The sequence below is a fragment of the Sorex fumeus genome, unplaced genomic scaffold (genome assembly GCF_029834395.1).
Source record: "Sorex fumeus unplaced genomic scaffold, SorFum_2.1 ptg000006l, whole genome shotgun sequence".
Lineage (NCBI taxonomy): Eukaryota > Metazoa > Chordata > Mammalia > Eulipotyphla > Soricidae > Sorex > Sorex fumeus.
In genome coordinates, this window is record NW_026606063.1 from 49,630,846 (window position 1) to 49,648,803 (window position 17,958).

Consider the following 17,958-nt stretch of genomic DNA (forward strand, 5'->3'; position numbering starts at 1 on the left):
TTAGACTGTTGCCTTGCAATCAGCTGACCCAGGTTCGATTCACAGCACTGCATATTGTCCCCAAGCTCCGCTTTCAGCAGGCCTGGATTCAAAAACCAAAAATACAACATCTTGCGCGGTTAATATTGCTACATGGGGACCTCACTATATTCTTCAATCATATAGCGATAGGGGAATTACTCATAGAAATCAGCTCTTTCGTGGCATGTGCAAGGACCTAAATTTAATCCCTAAGTACCACCTGCATTAAGCTTGTAAGTTCACCTGGGTGACCCTGATTGCCCTCAGCAGTTCTGGGCAGGAGCAGTACTACAATTTCTAGCATTTACCCAGCTGGGCTGAATACCACTAGGGGTGGCCTCCAGGACCCTTGAGTATTTTTTGTAAGGTTAAAACATGTAAAATTATTTCCAAATAGTCTGTATTATTATGTTGTTATTTGCCATTGCTAACAAATGACTTATAAATGCAGAGAATTTGTGAATTAAACATGTAATTAAACACTAAAAAAGTTAAACTTATTTGTAGCAAATAGTGTATTAGATGGTTTTAACTGAATTAAAAAGTCACCTTTGCTGGAGATGTGGCTCACTGTATTCCTTGCATGCACAAACCCTTGATTTAATCCTCTTCATTGCAAAAAAGTAAAATGAAAAAGACACGGTACTTGTCTTGCATATAGCTATCTGGGTTTGAAATCTGGAATCATACGTGAATCCTGTCCCATCCCTGTTCTCCCTCCCCTCCCCCCCCCACCCACCGTGTCGCACAATACACAAACACTCCCTACCAGGAGTGATTCTTGAGCACTGAACCCAGAGTAATAATAAAAGAAAGTAAACAAATAAAAAGCCACCTTTTAGGCAATGCTTTCATATGAGTAGCATGATTACTTTGAAGTTCTGTTTTTGTTCCTTTGTTTCCAGAGACCAATCCTAGGGCCTAATACAATGCTAATTGTATACTCTATCACTGAGCAAGATCTTATGCCCAAGATTTTTCTTTTAAAAAATGTCTATTTGGGGGAGGGGTGCACTCCTGGTTGTAATTAATGGGACCGTGAGGTGCTAGAGATCAAATCCAGGGCATCTTAGCTTCCAAGCCAGTATACTTTTTCTTGCTTTTCTTTTTGGACAATACTCAGCAGTGCTCAGTGCTTACTCGTGGCTCGTGCTCAGGATTATTCCTGGAGCAGCTTGGGCAACGATGTGTGGTACTAGGGATCATACCCAGGTTGCTGTGTGCAAGGCAAGTATACAAATTTGGCCGTGCTGTTGCTCTGGCCTCCCCAATGTACCTTTCTTTTATATCAGTCTCAAACTCATATTGCTTTCTTGATCATCATCTGCTGCCCCCTGTAGTAATTGTGGTTTGTTTTACACCCGTTACTCGTCAGTTAAATCTTTTCTTAAATACATTTTTTTGGGAGGGTGAGCCACGCCCAGGGGTTACTTCCAACTGTTCACTCCAGAATGACTCCTGGCAGTGCTTGGGGAACCATAAGGGATGTCAAGGTTGGGCACATATATGACAGATGCCCTATGTGCTGTGCTGTCTCTCTGGTCCTTCTTTAGTTAAGTCTTAACTCTTCTTGTTTGTTCTCTAAACCATTGCTTCTCAACCTGGGGCCCCCTGTGGGCCCCCGACTATTCCAGGGTTACCATATGTGAAACTATATGAAAGGTGGGGTTGGGAAGCACAGCACAAGACTGAGACCAGCCGATAGGACACAGACTCACAGAAAGGAAACAAGGTCACAAGGGGAGTGACGTGTGAAAAGGATCTCAAAACACTGCTATAAATATTCTGCCTCATTACTCAGCAAATAGCTGTTAATAAAGCATATGAGTTAATTCAGTAACTTTTATTTCAAAATTTAAAAATAATTTCACTTGACTGTATTAACCTCACAAAATTAAAATAAATGTGTAGGTCTGATGCGAACTACTTCCTTCTGTACTATTCTTGTTTCTTCTATTAGTTCCTTCCTTTGGGGAGGGGTAGACTTTAGCTATAATATGTTTATTTACTTTGTTGGGACCCATGCCCCAAAAAACTAGTTGGTTACTGGTGCTTGGTTGGTTGATACCTGACTTTGCTTAGGGTAACCATGAATATACCCATTATTCAGGGATCCATGTGATGTCATTCCTCAAAGGTCTCTGTGATGCCCAGAACTGAACTCGGGGGCCTTGCACATGCTAAGCATGTATTCTGTTTGAGCTACCTCTCCAACTTCTCAGGTTTTTACTTTTTTGTTTAATTTTTAGTAGCATCTGGCAATGCTTCAGGTCCTTTTTCTGGCTCTGTGTTCAGGGATCACTCCTAGGGACTATGGGTGCCCAGGATCAAACGCAGGTTGATGGCATGTAAGGCAGACACTGACAGCTCCAGCCCCCCACTTCTGTTCCTAAGAATGAATTGCAGTCTTTGTTTTGTGAGCCTCACTAGTCCATTCTTCCCCCATGGCTGTTTTATTTGGTTTCGTTTTTGTCTTTTTATAGTCTCCCACCTTCCGTTCACATGGTTCTAAAAGGGTTTTATCAGTTCAGGGAATCTAGAATAACCTTGTGATAGGGAAAGAGTGTCTTCAGCTATCCTACTGGGTAATCACTGCTTTTTTAAGCCCTATTCCCAGCCGTAGAACAAGTCTTTCTTACAAGAAATGACCTAATGCTACATATTTCAAAGGTAGATACACAGGTTGATTGCTTTTGGTAAAGTTAAATGTATCTACATAAAATATGGCCAAACTCTCTTTTTAAAAATATTTTCCTTTAGGCGTGTTCTTCAAGCCCATGTTGTCCCTTGAACACTTACCTTGCTTGCTTTTGTTTGTGGATCTTTGCTTGCTTTTTCTATGTCTGGAAAAATCTATGTCCTCTTTTGAACATATCTTTCCTCTCCTTGAGGCACTGTTATTTACATTACAGTACTGTTAATAATAGTTTTGTGCATGTAAAATATTTGAAAGGTAAATTGTTCAATTCATTTCATTAAAATAAAAATTACTAGTATTTAGTTTCCATTAAATTGAAGGCTTTATTTTTTTATTTGGTTTTCGGGGAAGCAGCAGACTGTTCAAGTTATTAAAAGCAAAATGGGTGAAATAGAGATGAAATTATATAGAATTAAATTAATCGATTTTCTCTATCTTACAGTGTTTTGCTTTTAACCATTCCTGATAATAACAAGAACTTTGCGAAAATTACGCACAATTTATTAAATAATTGCCCTCATACCCCATGCTTACAATGCATTTCCATCAAAATTTAGTTTTTGTGTATTCATGAGAGTTCTTCTGAACTTGGTTTGTCTTCCTCTCTGAATGATTATCATCTAATTTTATAGAGTATAGTCTTAAATATTAATGTAATAAATCCCATATTTCTTCTGAAAAAAAGAAATTAGAAGAACATTGTTTCAGGTTTTTTTGAATCTGAAATTTAGATTCTAAGTCTTTCTGTTACATCTTTTTAGTAATTAAATAATGGATATTTTGATAGTTTATTTGTTTCAATTAATGTTACTTTTTGTCATTTTTGTTTCTTTTTGTTTTTTGGGCCACACCCAATGATGCTCAGGGATCACTCTTGGTTTTGCACTCAGGAATTACTTACTCCTGGTAGTCTTGAGGGGACCATATGGGAGGCCAGGGATTAATAAACACAGGTGATTCTGGCCCCTCAGTTTTTGTTCTTGTTTACAAGAATCGTTTGGTGTTTACTGTAATAATATTTTATCATGATAATTTAAACAAATGATAAAGAGCATAGGAAAAGAATAAATTACCTCAAGTCTAATCTTGGACATAAAATAAGTTTTAAGAGGTAAGTGGTAATAAATTAATTTTTAATTCACTTAATTAAATTTACTTAATGACTGGTGGTATGTTTTCACTTTACAGAGTTTTGAAAGCTCAGTCTGATCACAGGTCTAGACATGAAGGTAAGAATTTCAGCTCTTAACAAAAAGTGTTTTTGTCATGGCAGGGATTGAACTTGCCACATCTCACACACATGACATATATGTTCTATCTCTGAGCCACATTCCCAGCCCTAAGTAATTAAATGTAATAAAGATTTGGATTATTACATATCTTTTTATATATTTAATAGTAATTATTATTTTGTCTAATAGTTGTTTGTTTTTATTTTTCTGCCTATTTTCCAGTTTCACATTATTCAATGTGGCTCTTGGTGAGTTGGGCTCATTGCTGTTCTTTAGTGAAATCCAGCCTTGCTGATAGTGATCATTTACAAGATTGGCTAAAGAAATTGACACTCCTTATTCCCGAGGTAAGATAAAGATTGAAGATTCGTATTATTATTCTATATATTTTTAATGTTATTTGCATTTATTTAAAAATAGTTAAGGGGAACACACACATTATCTAGAATGCGCTTAATTATTCAAGTCTAAATTGTTTTTTAACTAAGCTCATAAGTATGAGTTTAATATCCTATGTCATTCAATTCTCTCTCTCGAATTCCTCTTTTACAGAGTGACTATTTGGCTTTGGTTTGTTGTTTTTAATTGTTCCGGGGGTGAAAAGGTTTTAGAGCATTTATTTTGATAGCTCTGTTTTGAGAAATTTCATTTACATTTTCTATTTAATATAGTATATTCTTAGTTACCAGAGAATAAAAATAAGTATATTTATTTTGATTTCAGTGTTAATACAGAGTTTAGGTTAATTTTCACTAATCATTTCTTTCTATTAGTCATTACATATTTCTAAGTGAAGTGATACAATACTAATACATTTAGTACCGTTGCCACATAATTTTTGAACATTACCTAGTACTCTTATTTCTGAATTGAATGCTTGTGTAGTCTTATTCTGGTCCTATGATAGTTGTTGAGATCTCAGATAGTGTTGCAAATCTTTAAAGTTTTGTTTTTGAGCTACTTCCTACCTTGTTTCTAGTTCTGACAGTATGTTAGCTTGTAAATAACATGACTATTCTTTTTTTTTTAATCATTTTTTTATTGAATCACTGTGAGATGTACCCTTACAAAACTGTTCATGATTGGATTTCAGTCATACAGTATTCCATCACCCATCCCTCCACCAGTGTACATTTCCCAGCATCAGGGTCCCAAGGTTTCTTACCATCACCCTCTACCCCCCAGCCCCTGCTGCCTCTTTTCTCAATATTTGTCTAGTTTTGCTCCAGCGGGTAGGGCCTTTGCCTTGCATGCAGCAGACACGGCCGGCCAACAAGGAATTTGATTTCCTCGCCCCTCTCGTAGAGCCCATAAGCTACCGAGAGTATTTCGCCCACACAGCAAAGCCTGGCAAGCTATCGATGTATTCGATATGCCGAACACAGTAATAAGTCTCACAATGTTACTGGTGCCCACTCGAGCAAATCAGTGAACAATGGGAGGACAGTGACAGTGACAGTATTGAATTTTGTCCCTAGTGGCTATATTTGGAATTTTCTAAAAATGGTTTTAAGTATTATTGCAGACTGATTTGATAATCTCTTGTGATTCATGAAAACATAAGTCTATGATCAGGGCGTTGCATTTAAAATATATTACTGCCACTGGATGTGACCAAAAAATTCTCAGAAGATAAACAAATATTACTAAAAGAAACAACCTGACATTATTTCTGTAGACCTATTAACCTTAAGACTACTTAAGACTAACTTTCTGATATTAACCAAGCCTGTCATTCAACTTTTTAACTTAGACTGCAGTTCGTCATGAGTCTTGCAATGGCCTTTATAAGTTATCTCTGTCAGGATTGGATGGAGGAGACTCAATAAATCGGTCCTTTTTGCTATTGGCTGCCTCAACATTGTTGAAATTTCTTCCTGATGCTCAAGCACTTAAACCTACCAGGGTAAGATTTTATTAAAGAGCAGTTTCTGTTTCATATTGTTTTTTGATTAGTAAATTTTGAATAATGTTTATTTTGTATAAGGATTTAATTGACAAACATTACAAATATAATAAAGTTTATACTTATATTTAATAAAGTACTGTTTCCCTTTTTAAATGTTTTACAACATTACGTTTTCCCCCCATATAGATAGATGATTATGAAGAAGAACCAATGTTAAAACCTGGATGTAAAGAGTATTTTTGGTTGTTATGCAAGTTAGTTGACAACATACATATAAAGGATGCTAGTCAGGTATGTTGAATATATACCTGAACATATTAATAGAGATTAATTGTACTTTGGGGTATTCATGATTACATGTGTGCTTTAATTAAATAAATATGTGCTTTAATTTTACTAAGACATTGAAGTGGGATAAATTGATTTGAGGGTGGAGAGGTGTTTAGGAATTAGACCTGTTTCTATGCTTAAGGATCATTGCTGGCTGTGGTCAGGGTACCATTTGTGGTTCTGAGTATTGAAACATGCCATTGTCATACAAGGCAAGCACTGTAATATCTTCTACTATTTATCTCCATGCCAACTAAATCGATTTTGTTACACTGGAGTTGTCCACTTAAAATTATAATCTAATATTCCTTAGTTTTTCAAATACTTTTCTGAGAGAAATTTTCTTTTGGAGTAGTCTTAGATTTGTGCTAATGTAATGAAAAATTGTCTGAAATTATTTAATGGTTGATTTGTTATTATTTTGGTGGAATCAGATCCAATAGTGCATGGGATAAAAATCCCAGATTGTTGTTTGGAGTTAACTCCTGGTGGTGCTGGGGACCCTTATGTGCCAAAAATCAAATCCTGTCCTCCTGCACATAAAGCATGCACCTCCCAGTTCCCATTAAATCTCTCTTCCACTCCCTTTCTCTCCTCCTTTAAGCTGGGGGTGGGGGGGGTGGGACTATGTGGGGTGCCTGTTTCCAGCTGGGTTGGCCATACTCATAGCAAGTGCCTTACTTTGCAATGTAAGTGTCTCTCTGGCCTCGACTTTTTATTTTTTTTTTTAAAGATATAGTTTAAAGGTAGTTTGAGGTAGTAATTTAAAGGTCTAGTAAAAGCAGCTCTCAGTGTTTGAATTTTATGGCCTGTGAATTACATCTTAGAATGGTTAATATCGACAAAATAGTGATGTCTTTTGATTAGTGATGTTCAACCTTTTTTTTTTTTAATGAAGTAAAAGTTTCATAGAGGAGTTATATTAATTCAGAGAAGACATGGTCTTATACAGACACACACCCACACCTACACCCACACCCACCCTTTGGTCCCCCACAATTATTCTTGAATGGAAGTCCTTTACATGAGTGCTAAGCAACCTCAAGATGGAGTGTTGTAAAGTTAAAGAAGAGATTATGCACCCAGTGATGGGATGCAGGCAACCCCAGAATATGATACATCTGATATCTTAAACTATCTTATTAATTGTATATGCAAAGAATGGCTGATTATTTTTTCATATAATTGCTATATTAAAGAATTTGGAAGAATTGGAAGAATCGAATTTTTGTTAGTTACAGCATAGGCTTTTGCTTGTTTTAATAATTGCTGAATTTTACCAGTCAGTAATCTGTCTTTTAATTTCTTTTTTTTTAAATTTATATTAAGACAACTCTCCTCGACTTAGATGCTCTGGCACGACATTTGGCTGACTGTATTCGAAGGTAAAATTTGATGTGAAATTGTAGTTAAATTGTATGGAACGATAAAGGAAATAATTAAGTGAACTGTCGTTTTTTGTTTTTATTCTTTTTAGCAGGGAGATTCTTGATCATCAAGATGGTAATATAGAAGATGATGGACTTACAGGACTGTTAAGGCTTGCAACAAGTGTTATTAAACACAAACCACCCTTTAAATTTTCAAGGGAAGGACAGGTTGGTATTAAGGTATTTGGCTATCTCTGTAAAGTATTATGGAAACTTCTATTTTTACTACTTCATTGTATGTCTTTTTTTTTTTAAACATACAAGATTTACTAGAATTTCATTACTGGCAGAAAAAGCTAATTAAACCTTATAAGTATAAATCTTGGGCTTGTTTTTAGACCTAGACAACTTTTAATTTTTTTTTAAAGCAAACGCTACTGATAGTTCTTATAAGATTAAATATCTTGATTTATGCTATTTACTTATTAGGTATTCTTCCTACTGGTTTCATATTTTAAGGTCATTTTACATGAAATATGTTACTGGGTATTTGAAATAGTGTCCCTCTATCAACATATACCTAATTAGTTATTAGAGTGTCTCCGTTTTGATAGTTTTGCAATGGGGGGAGTTATGTTTTGGAGAGTTTCTTTTCTAAGTTTACTGTCAGAAACTTCAGGAATACCCAGGGGATGAAGACTGAGGGAATTTTTTAAGTGAATCTATGTGAATTACAGTATTACAGCATTATTCGCTATTAAGTTTATGGTATACAGTGTTATACCACCAGTCCCTTTCCAGTGTCCACTTCCCTCCACCAATGTCTCTGGTTTCTCTTCTGTCAGCCAGCATTGCCTTAATCCTTGACTGACTCCCCTCTTCCCCCACCCCAGTGGCAAGCTTCCTGCCCAGTTCCCTTGATTTTTGCTTCAATTTGCATTTGGGCATTTGTTAATTCCACTGCTATGGTTCTTTTTTTTGTTCTTTTTTTTTTTTTTTGCTTTTTGGGTCACACCCGGCAATGCACAGGGGTTACTCCTGGCTCTGCACTCAGGAATTACCCCTGGCGGTGCTCAAGGGACCATATGGGATGCTGGAAATCGAACCCAGGTCAGCTGCGTGGAAGGCAAATGCCCTACCCGCTGAGCTATCGCTCCAGCCCCCCTTTTTTCATTTTTAAATTAAAAAACTTTGAGGACAGGGTATCACACCTGCATGCACTCAGGGATTGCTCCCAGCATTGCTTGGGGAACCACATAGGGTTCCTGATATAGAACCTTGTTTGGCCACATGGAAGGCAGTGCCTTGCCCACTGTTTTGTCACTTTAGTTGCTACTGTGTTTTTTTTTTTTTATGTACTACATATAAGAGAGATCATTCTGTGTCTGACTGAGGGATTTTCTTCCCTGTGCATCCCTTTCATTTTTTTTCTTTTTGGACTGTACCTGATGATGTTCATAGGTTTCTCTTGCCTCTGTGCTCAGTAATTATACTTGGTGGTACTCTTTGGACCATATAAGATTATGGGTATTGAACTGGGATCAGCTGTGTGCATGGCACACACCCTACCCACTATACTAACACTCTGACCCCTGAGAGTTTCTTACCTATTTCAAATTAGTGCTGCTTCATCTGTTTCATATAATCCTTTGTTCACTGTTTCTTCTGTGTCCTTTTTTTTAACCTTTTCCTATTACATTTATTGGAACTAATTTACATTCTAGCTTGTTAAAGTTTTATGTTTACCTGATATGTAAATTTTACTCCATTGTACATTTTTGTTTAAGTCATTATAAACATACAAAAATTTTCAACATTGAAGACAATCTTCCATTTAGTTTTTGGTATGGACCTTCTAGAACTTTCTATGGTTATAATCAGACATATATATAATTTCTATTACATGAGAAAAATATATTTAATGCAGTACATAAAAATAGAAATAATTTGATCTTGTAATTCTTTTCACTATAACTTTAAAAAGCATAGAAAAATTTTTGCATACCTGTCCAATTATTGATGAAAAAGATTCACTTTAAGCAAGAATGTGCTAGTTTATAATAGGCTCTGTCAGTTTATACTTCCAAACCACGCTATGTCCCGTGCCAGTCTCCCAGGCATTGCTTCTGTCATTAAATTATTTTTTGTAGTCTCTCTGTTGCTTTAGTCTTTTTCATTAGTGCTAAAAATGAGTGGCTTTGCATTTATGGATTGCCCATTTATTACATAAACTTAAAATTGTTTAGTTCATAATCTATATTTTTCTCATTTTCCTTATATATAAATGATTTATTTTTAAGTATCAGCCTTATTTTTGTTTGTCCTCCCGTTGTTCATCGATTTGCTCGAGCGGGCCCAGTAACATCTCCACTGTGAGACTTGTTACTGTGTTTGGTATATTGAATACATCACGGGTAGCTTGCCAGGCTCTGCCGTGCAGGCGAGATACTCTAGGTAGCTTGCCAGGCTCTCCGAGAGGGGCAGAGGAATTGAACCCAACTCGGCCAGGCCGGCTTTGCACAAGACAAATGCCCTACCGCTGTGCTATCTCTCTAGCCCATATATAAATATATATAAATATATATAAAATATGGAATATATAAAGAGCTCTTAATTCAGTGATAAAATGTAATCTAATTTTTGTTTGGGGACCACACCCATCAGTGCCCAGGGCCTACTCCTGGCAGCCTAGAAGAAACATGTGGGGTGCCGGGATTGAACCTGGGTCGGCTACAGGCCAGACAAGCACCCTACCTGCTGTACTATCACTCCAGCCCAACATAACCTAATTTTTAAATAGTGTAGTAGTACAGGACCAAAGACAGAATACGGCCAATAAGGTTGCTTGCCTTTCATGTGAACAACCTGGGTTTAATCCCCTGTACTACATATGCTTCCCCGAAGCACCACCAGGAGTTATCTCTGAGCACGAAAAAGAGAGAGGCAGAGAGAGAGAGATAGACACAGAGAGAGAGGAGGGAGGGAGAGAGGGAGGGAGGGAGGGAGGGAAAGAAAGCTAACATACAAAGCTAACTTACAAAAACAAAACTACTCTCACATAAATAGTCACCCAAGAGAAAACATACTGATAAAAGAAAAAAACTCAAAAATGCTTGGGTTTTCTAAAGCATACCTAACAAAATGTGCAAGAGTCACAGAAATAACTTTAAAACAAAACTTAGTAGGAGGTAGGGGGTGGGAGGGATACTGGGATCCGTGGTGGTGGGAAATGGGCACTGGTGGATGGATGGGTATTTGATCATTTTATAATCGAAACCCAAGCACAAAAATTTGTAAGTCTACAACTGTACCTCATGGTGTCTCACTAATAAAAATTTAAAAAAAACATCTTAGTAATGCTAAAAAATACCTTAAATAGAAAGTTAGTTTCAAAGGATAATTTAAGGGAACTGGTATTACAAGCATGACAACATACTCAAATGTTTCAGTGACTCAATATAAGAATGGAATAAACGTACAGGAAACAAACCAAAATATATCATCTGATAGATGATAAAGTTGACAACTGGAATAGAGATATCATAGACTCGTCCAATAAGAGCCTACAAATTACAAATTTTGTCATGTGCTAAAAATACTCTCAAAAGTCATTTTTCCTGCTTTTGTTGATGTTGTTGCTTTTGGGCCACACCTGATGTTACTTAGGATTTACTCCTGGCTCTGCACTTAGGGATTGGTCCTGGCAGATTTGGGGGACCATATGGAGTGCCACAAATAGAACCCATTCTTATTTTGTCATCGTACAAAATAAGAATTTTACCTGCTGTACTATCTCTGGTCCTTCTTTTACATTTTTTGAGATCATTTTTTTCTTTGTTTCCTTTATACAAAGAATTACCTTTATACAAATATAACCCTTATAAGGTAGGTAATTGAAATTAGCAATTTGGGAGCTATATACACTAAGGCACAGAGTTAAGCTACTTGCCTGAGGTCACTTAAGCTAGGTGATTGTCAGCTTGTCAGAACTGTATGTCAACACATATTTTAAACTTTTTTTTTTTTAATGGACTCAGGAAAAGCTCAGTGGTAAAACATATGCCTTTCAGGCATACTGAGTGACATTCCCCTCGCAGTGCATTTGTGATGCCCAGTTCATCTGCAGTATCTAATACACCAGACCAAGTATGTATATACTGCTACTATCTGATCCCCAATGAGTATTAAAGGTTAAGTGTTTGATCCCTGGTGAGCATAACAAAGATGTTCAAGCTGGTCATCACAAGGAGGATGAGGGAAAAGGAAACATTTAATTTAGACATAGTATAAAACAAAATAAACACATTGTCCTGTGTATAGTTTTCTATTTTCATCATTTAGGTACTCTCTGTATCAGTATAAAGTTTGTTCAGGTACATATTTTTCTATTCTGCTGTAATATATCTAATGAAAATTGTCTAACACTATTCTAAATGCTGGTGCAGTGAAATTAAGAAAATTACAGAAAAAGATTTTAGAATTCTGGTTCATAGGTTTGTACCTTTCTGGTTTATTTCAGTATAATCATGTTGCTTTATATGAAAATTTTAACAATTTGTAGTCCAGCATATCGGTTTTTTCGCATCTCTACAATTTCCCAGTATATTATCAATTAAATTTCTGCTTATCTAATAGTTTAACACTTTTTTTCACTTTTTGTAAGTGAATGAGGTTGGTGTTATAGTTTTGTGATTTGTGCAAATTTCTTCCTCATTTTTCCATTATGATTGTATGCAGTTGGCCCTTTTGATCTGTAGAAATTTCCCATTTAAAAGAAATGTGGTTTATCTTCTGACTTAGTAGATTCTGTTTTTCACTGGCATTTCTAATAGAATTTATTTTGCATTTTTTATGTAATCATTTGCTGATCTTTTGTGATTTCTGGGATCTATTTGAACATTTCACACTTTATTTGTTTTTCTATAGTTTTCTTTTTTACCTCTAATTTTTTGAACCACTTTTTCTTTTCCAGTGATTCAGTTGTCGTTTTTCCCACTTCTGTTTTTTTTTTCTGTCTCCCCTTCCCCCATACTGTCCTGCCCTCTTCTTCTCTCTTGCTCATTTTTTGTTCATTTCTTTTTTTTTTTAGTTTGTTTTGGGGCCATACCTGACTGTGTTAGGGCTTACTCCTGGCTCTGTGCTCTGTACTATCTTTCTAATCCCAGAGTTATCCTTAATAATTATGTTTTGATTTTGAATGTGGACATTCCCAGTGTTGTTCAGCTTAGTGGTAAAAAGCATCTTTTTATGCTCTGATTTTTTCATAATACAAAATGTCTTATATTCTTGAATTTGGTTTCTGGACATTCTACTGATAATATGTACTCTTATCTTACCCCTGGGCTGGAGTGATAGCACAGTGGGTAGGGTCTTTGCCTTGCATGTGGCCCACCCGACTGACTCAGGTTCAATTCCTCCACCCCCCTCAGAGATTCTGGAAAGCTACCAAGAGTATCTTGCCCGCACCGCAAAGCCTGGCAAGCTACCCGTGCCGTATTCGCTATGCCAAACACAGTAACAATTGTCCCAATGGAGATGTTACTGGGCCCGCTCGAGCAGTTTGATGAACAATGGGAGGACAGTGCCAGTGATTTTACCCTTATCACCTATGTTAATTTAGTATGTTTTAGCAGTGGTCCTTTATTATTTCTGTTTAGATTTTTCTTAGATTTCCTCTTTTAGTTTTATTGCACCCTTCTTGGAAACAATAGACTTGTTTTTTCAAGATAAAAAGTCTGACTTTATGTATATTACATTTATAAATGGAAATAGAAAAAATTGACATCGTACTCCATTGAATTTGGCCGTGAAAATAGGATTGTCTTAAGAAGGAACGTAATTTCAAAGTTACTGTCATTTGGAATTTGAATTGTAAACATTGCTTAATATTTCTGGGAATTTCACTTCTTTGTATGATACCTCCTATTTTTATGTTTTCTTTGGGTGAGGATGGGGCATGGCACCCAGTGCTACTCAAGGCCCATTCTAGACTTGGTGCTCAGGTATTCACCCTGGTGATGCTCAGGAGAACATATGCAGTGTTGGGGATTGAATGAGAGTCAACAGTATATAAAAAGTACCTTAGTTCTTGTACTATCTCTCTGGGTGGGGAGAGGGGAGGGATTGCAGGGGTTTGTTCTTGTTTCTTCTTCCTTTTTCTTCCTTAATGTGATTTCCAGAATCATAACACTTGTTTGTGGTACGTTCACACTTAGTGGTAGGGCTTGCTAAGGATTTCACACATTAGTTGTAGTGCTTACATAAATTTGGGTGCAAAATGCCAGAGACTGTACACTTTGTTGTTGTACTGAGGGTAACAATGGCTATACCATAAGGGATTACATTTATATTGAGGAGCAGTTGAATTGGGATCGTGTATACCTGCAGAGCAAGCGCCTTAATTGCTAAGCGGTTTCATGTCTCCCTCAGTTTTAACTCCTAACTAGTAAGAACTTTTGTGTGAAATTATTGTTGGGCCCACACCCTATGGTGTTCTGAGCCTATTCTTGTTTCTGTGCTCAGGGAACACTGCTTGGGTTGCTTAAAGGACCATATGCAATACCAGGGATTGATCCTGAGCCAGCTTTGTGCAAGTCAAGCATGCTACACGCTGTACTGTCTATCTAGCCCCTGTTGTGTGGATTCTTACTGTTGGCTATAATAATTCACTTGTTTGCGTGTGTGGTGTTCTCTCCCCTCCCCCCCCCACGCCCCTACTTACCAACTTTGCTTTTATCTTCAATATTTTCTTTGGTTTTCCATTTATTTTTAGTTTGTGCGTGCAAGTAATTTGTTGTTTTCTACTTCTTTCCATTTTTTATGTCTCTTTTTGTGCCTGGAATCTCCAGAACAATGTTAATTTGTAGTATTTTTATTGTTGACTGAAAGGTTTTGATATTGATGTAGCTTAAACATTTCTTTGACAGTAAGATTGAAAACTTAAGAAGTTTTTGTGTCGGTGAGATGAATGGTCTGAATTAACTGTTTTTGGTTTATTTAGGAGGTTTTGGGACCATACCCAGCAGTGCTTAGAGACTATTTCTGTTGGTGTTCAGGGGACCATATACGATACCCAGTTTCAAGTTGGGGTTGGCTTTCTGCAAATGCCTTAACCTCTATGCTATCTTTCTGAACCTGGATTAACATTTAAAAAAATTTTTTTCCCTTAAGTTCTAGGTAGATTTCCAGTCTCTAGACAGCCAGAGGAATATTAGTTGGAGCGATAGCACAGCGGGTAGGGCGTTTGCCTTGCACACAGCCAACATGGCCGACCCGAGTTCGATTCCTCTACCCCTCTCGGAGAGCCCGGCAAGCTACCGAGAGTATCTCGCCCGCATGGCAGATCCTGGCAAGCTCCCCGTGACGTATTCGATATGCCAAACACAGTAACAACAAACTCTCCAATGGAGACTTTACTGGGCCTGCTCGAGCAAATCGATGATCAACGGGAGGGCCTTTACCTTTACCTTCTTTTTGCAATTCCTCTTGAATGGAGAGATAGTAAAGTTAGTAGGACGCTTGCCTTTCTTTTCTTTTCTTTTCTTTTCTTTTCTTTCTTTCTTTCTTTCTTTCTTTCTTTCTTTCTTTTTGTTATATTTATTTATTGAATAACTGTGGGAAAAGTTACAAAGCTTTCAGATTTACATCTTGGTCATACAATGATCAAACACCTTTCCCTTCGCCAGTACTTACTTTTCACCACCAAGAACCCCAATATATCCCCCTTCCCACACCTCCCAATGCCTGTGAGGCAGATGATTTTTACTTAGCTCTTTCTCTACTTCAATTACATTCATTATTTCGACAAAAGGTGCACCATTATTGTTGAGAGTTTCCGCCCAACAGTCAGAACTGCTGAAAAGGCATTGCGAAATAATTTGTTTTCTATAGCTAGTAATGAGAACCAAATGATGTGGCTGACCTGAGCTCAATTCCTGGCATTACAGATCGTCCCCCTAGCTTAGCCAGGAGTAATTCCTGAGAGTGGAGCCAGGTGTAACCCCAGAACATCACCAGGTGTGTCCCACCCCTCCAATACAAGTTATTTTTTACTAGGGGGCTAGAGAGAAAGTTCAGTATGTGGGGTGCTTACCTTGCAAGCATCCAACCTGGGTTCTATCCCTGGCATTTCGTATGGTCCTTGAGCACTGCAAGGTGTAGCCCAAACCACCCCCCAATAAAAAAAATTCCTCTTTTACCACCCCCCCAATTGTTTTATTCCACTATCTCACATAATAGCTTGCAAATATTTTTTGAACAAATAGAGTATAAGTCTTAGTCTTGATTACTCATTGTGTGGTGCCAGGATCAAACTTAGGGCTTTACACTTGGAAGAGAAGTGTTCTGATGCATCTTCATCAACATCCTTCATCTTCATCCTTTTAGTTAAAAAAAAATTATGTCTTTATTTTATTTTTTACTAATGATACTGCAGTCTACAGATCATGCCTGCCTGTGTTTCTTGCCTAGTTAGTTGTGATGATTGGTGGTCACATACCTGTCCTCAGTATCAAGTGTTGCATTTCTTAGCACACAAGCTTACATTAAGTCTTAACTCTTTTCCTGTGGTTTTCACATACATTCTGGTTGTAGTGCTTGCTAGGTGTGTCTGTGGTGCTGACACACATATTCTCCTAAGGTCAAACTTCCTGGCCCAAGGTGTTTGCACATCTTTGTTTAGTTTCCTTGCTTTTGGACTTTGCGTTGCTTTTTTTATGGTACTGACACAAACCTGGTTGCCATGTGGCCAGAAAGTGCTTGCAGCTTCAGGGATCACAGACTGTAGATACACAGCAGAGATATGCTCAGCACTTGTGGTGGCACTGGGAATTGAACTCTTCACCTTATACTTGCAAGGCAGGTCTTATAAAATATTTTCCCTCTGGGTCCTCAGTCCCAATTCTTGAAAACTATCTCTAGTGATATTTCCTCTTTCATTCCCCTCCCCCACCAAAAAAAAAACAGGCAGTTTTTAAGCTACCAGTCTAAGGCATTATAATTCACAAGTAATGACTTCATTATACTTGTGATACATAGCTAAAAATAAGAGCAGTTAAAGGGGTACTTGTAGGAATAATGAAACTCAAATAGCACCCACATGATTAGGAAAGCTTTTGAGAAAAGACAGTTGCTGTAATGAGTAAAGTAGAAAAATAAGAAGAAAGCATTTATCATAATGAATGAATGAAAATTTATGTCATAGGAAACTACTGGGTTTGTGTAAGAAATGGAGTATGGACCAGTTAAGCTAATTTTGGAAAGTTAGTTCATCATCTGTTGTGTTTACAAAAAATTATCACATCTCAGTATGATAGTATAGATCATAATAAAAAATGAGGGGGGAACTTTGAAGTTTTTGCTTAGTGAAATAATGTCAAGAATGTGCTTTAACAAAATAAATCTGGTCAAAGACTCACAGCTAGCAGCGTTCTGACAGTAATATCCAAATTTAGATACTATAAATTGGTCTCTCTTTTTTTTTTTCCAGGAATTTTTAAGAGATATCTTCAATCTTCTGTTTCTGTTGCCTAGTCTAAAAGATAGACAACAGCCAAAATGCAAATCACATTCTTCAAGAGCTGCTGCTTACGATCTGTTAGTAGAGATGGTAAAGGGATCTGTTGAGAACTACAGGCTAATACACAACTGGGTTATGGCACAACACATGCAGTGTAAGCATTCTTCTTTTCCTGTAATCTTTATAAGGTTGTATGCAGAGATGAATTTGAGGGAGTAGTTTAAATTGAATTTACTATTTCACAACATTTTAGTATTACATTTAAACCTGTAGAGTGTTGTTGCTTTAATGTTACTAAAGATTAAAGCAAACATTGACTTTTTAATGATTTAGTGGTATTTAGGATGTTCTTGGACTACCCTCTATAATATTTGGTTTGCCAGCCTTGATGATTCAATGTCCAAGCGGATATTGTGTCAGGCTCAGGACGAGCTTGCCTGGGGCCCACCAGAGCCACACTCAAGGGAATTTGTGTCTTTAGGCTACACCCAGCGATATTGAGGGGCTACGTGTTATTAAGGATTGGATTCTGGTTCTTGTGCATGCAAGGCATGCTCCTCGGACCTCTGCGTTACCTCCCATACCCCAACAAATATTGGATTTTTTCTGCTTGAGCTATAACCAATGGATGTTTCCCACTGAGAGCTCCTAGGTTGTTTCAGTGGTGCTCATGGAGCCATGTGGCGCCGAAGGATCCAATCCAGACCTCCTGTGTGCCAAATGTGCCATGTCTATACTTTTACTTTTTGTTGTTTCATTTAGTGTTTTTGTTTGTGTCACACTCAGCTGTGCTCAGTGCTTACTCCTGGCTTGGTGATTAGGCATCACTCCTGGCTGGTAGAACATGGAGAACCATATGCAGTGGTAAAGATCAAACCCAG

At 37.3% G+C, this 17,958-nt stretch overlaps 1 protein-coding gene across 4 annotated transcripts in view; it reads left to right on the forward strand.

The window, feature by feature from the left end:
• Positions 1-17,958, forward strand: part of USP34 (ubiquitin specific peptidase 34) — a 258,244-nt gene that overhangs the window by 154,597 nt on the left and 85,689 nt on the right. For all 4 annotated transcript variants that reach the window (XM_056126930.1, XM_056126939.1, XM_056126955.1 and 1 more), the window contains 7 exons: positions 3,908-3,948; positions 4,174-4,298; positions 5,705-5,857; positions 6,047-6,151; positions 7,520-7,575; positions 7,668-7,788; positions 17,048-17,231. In XM_056126930.1, coding sequence (XP_055982905.1) covers positions 3,908-3,948; positions 4,174-4,298; positions 5,705-5,857; positions 6,047-6,151; positions 7,520-7,575; positions 7,668-7,788; positions 17,048-17,231 — 785 coding nt within the window. The remainder of the gene's footprint in view (positions 1-3,907; positions 3,949-4,173; positions 4,299-5,704; positions 5,858-6,046; positions 6,152-7,519; positions 7,576-7,667; positions 7,789-17,047; positions 17,232-17,958) is intronic.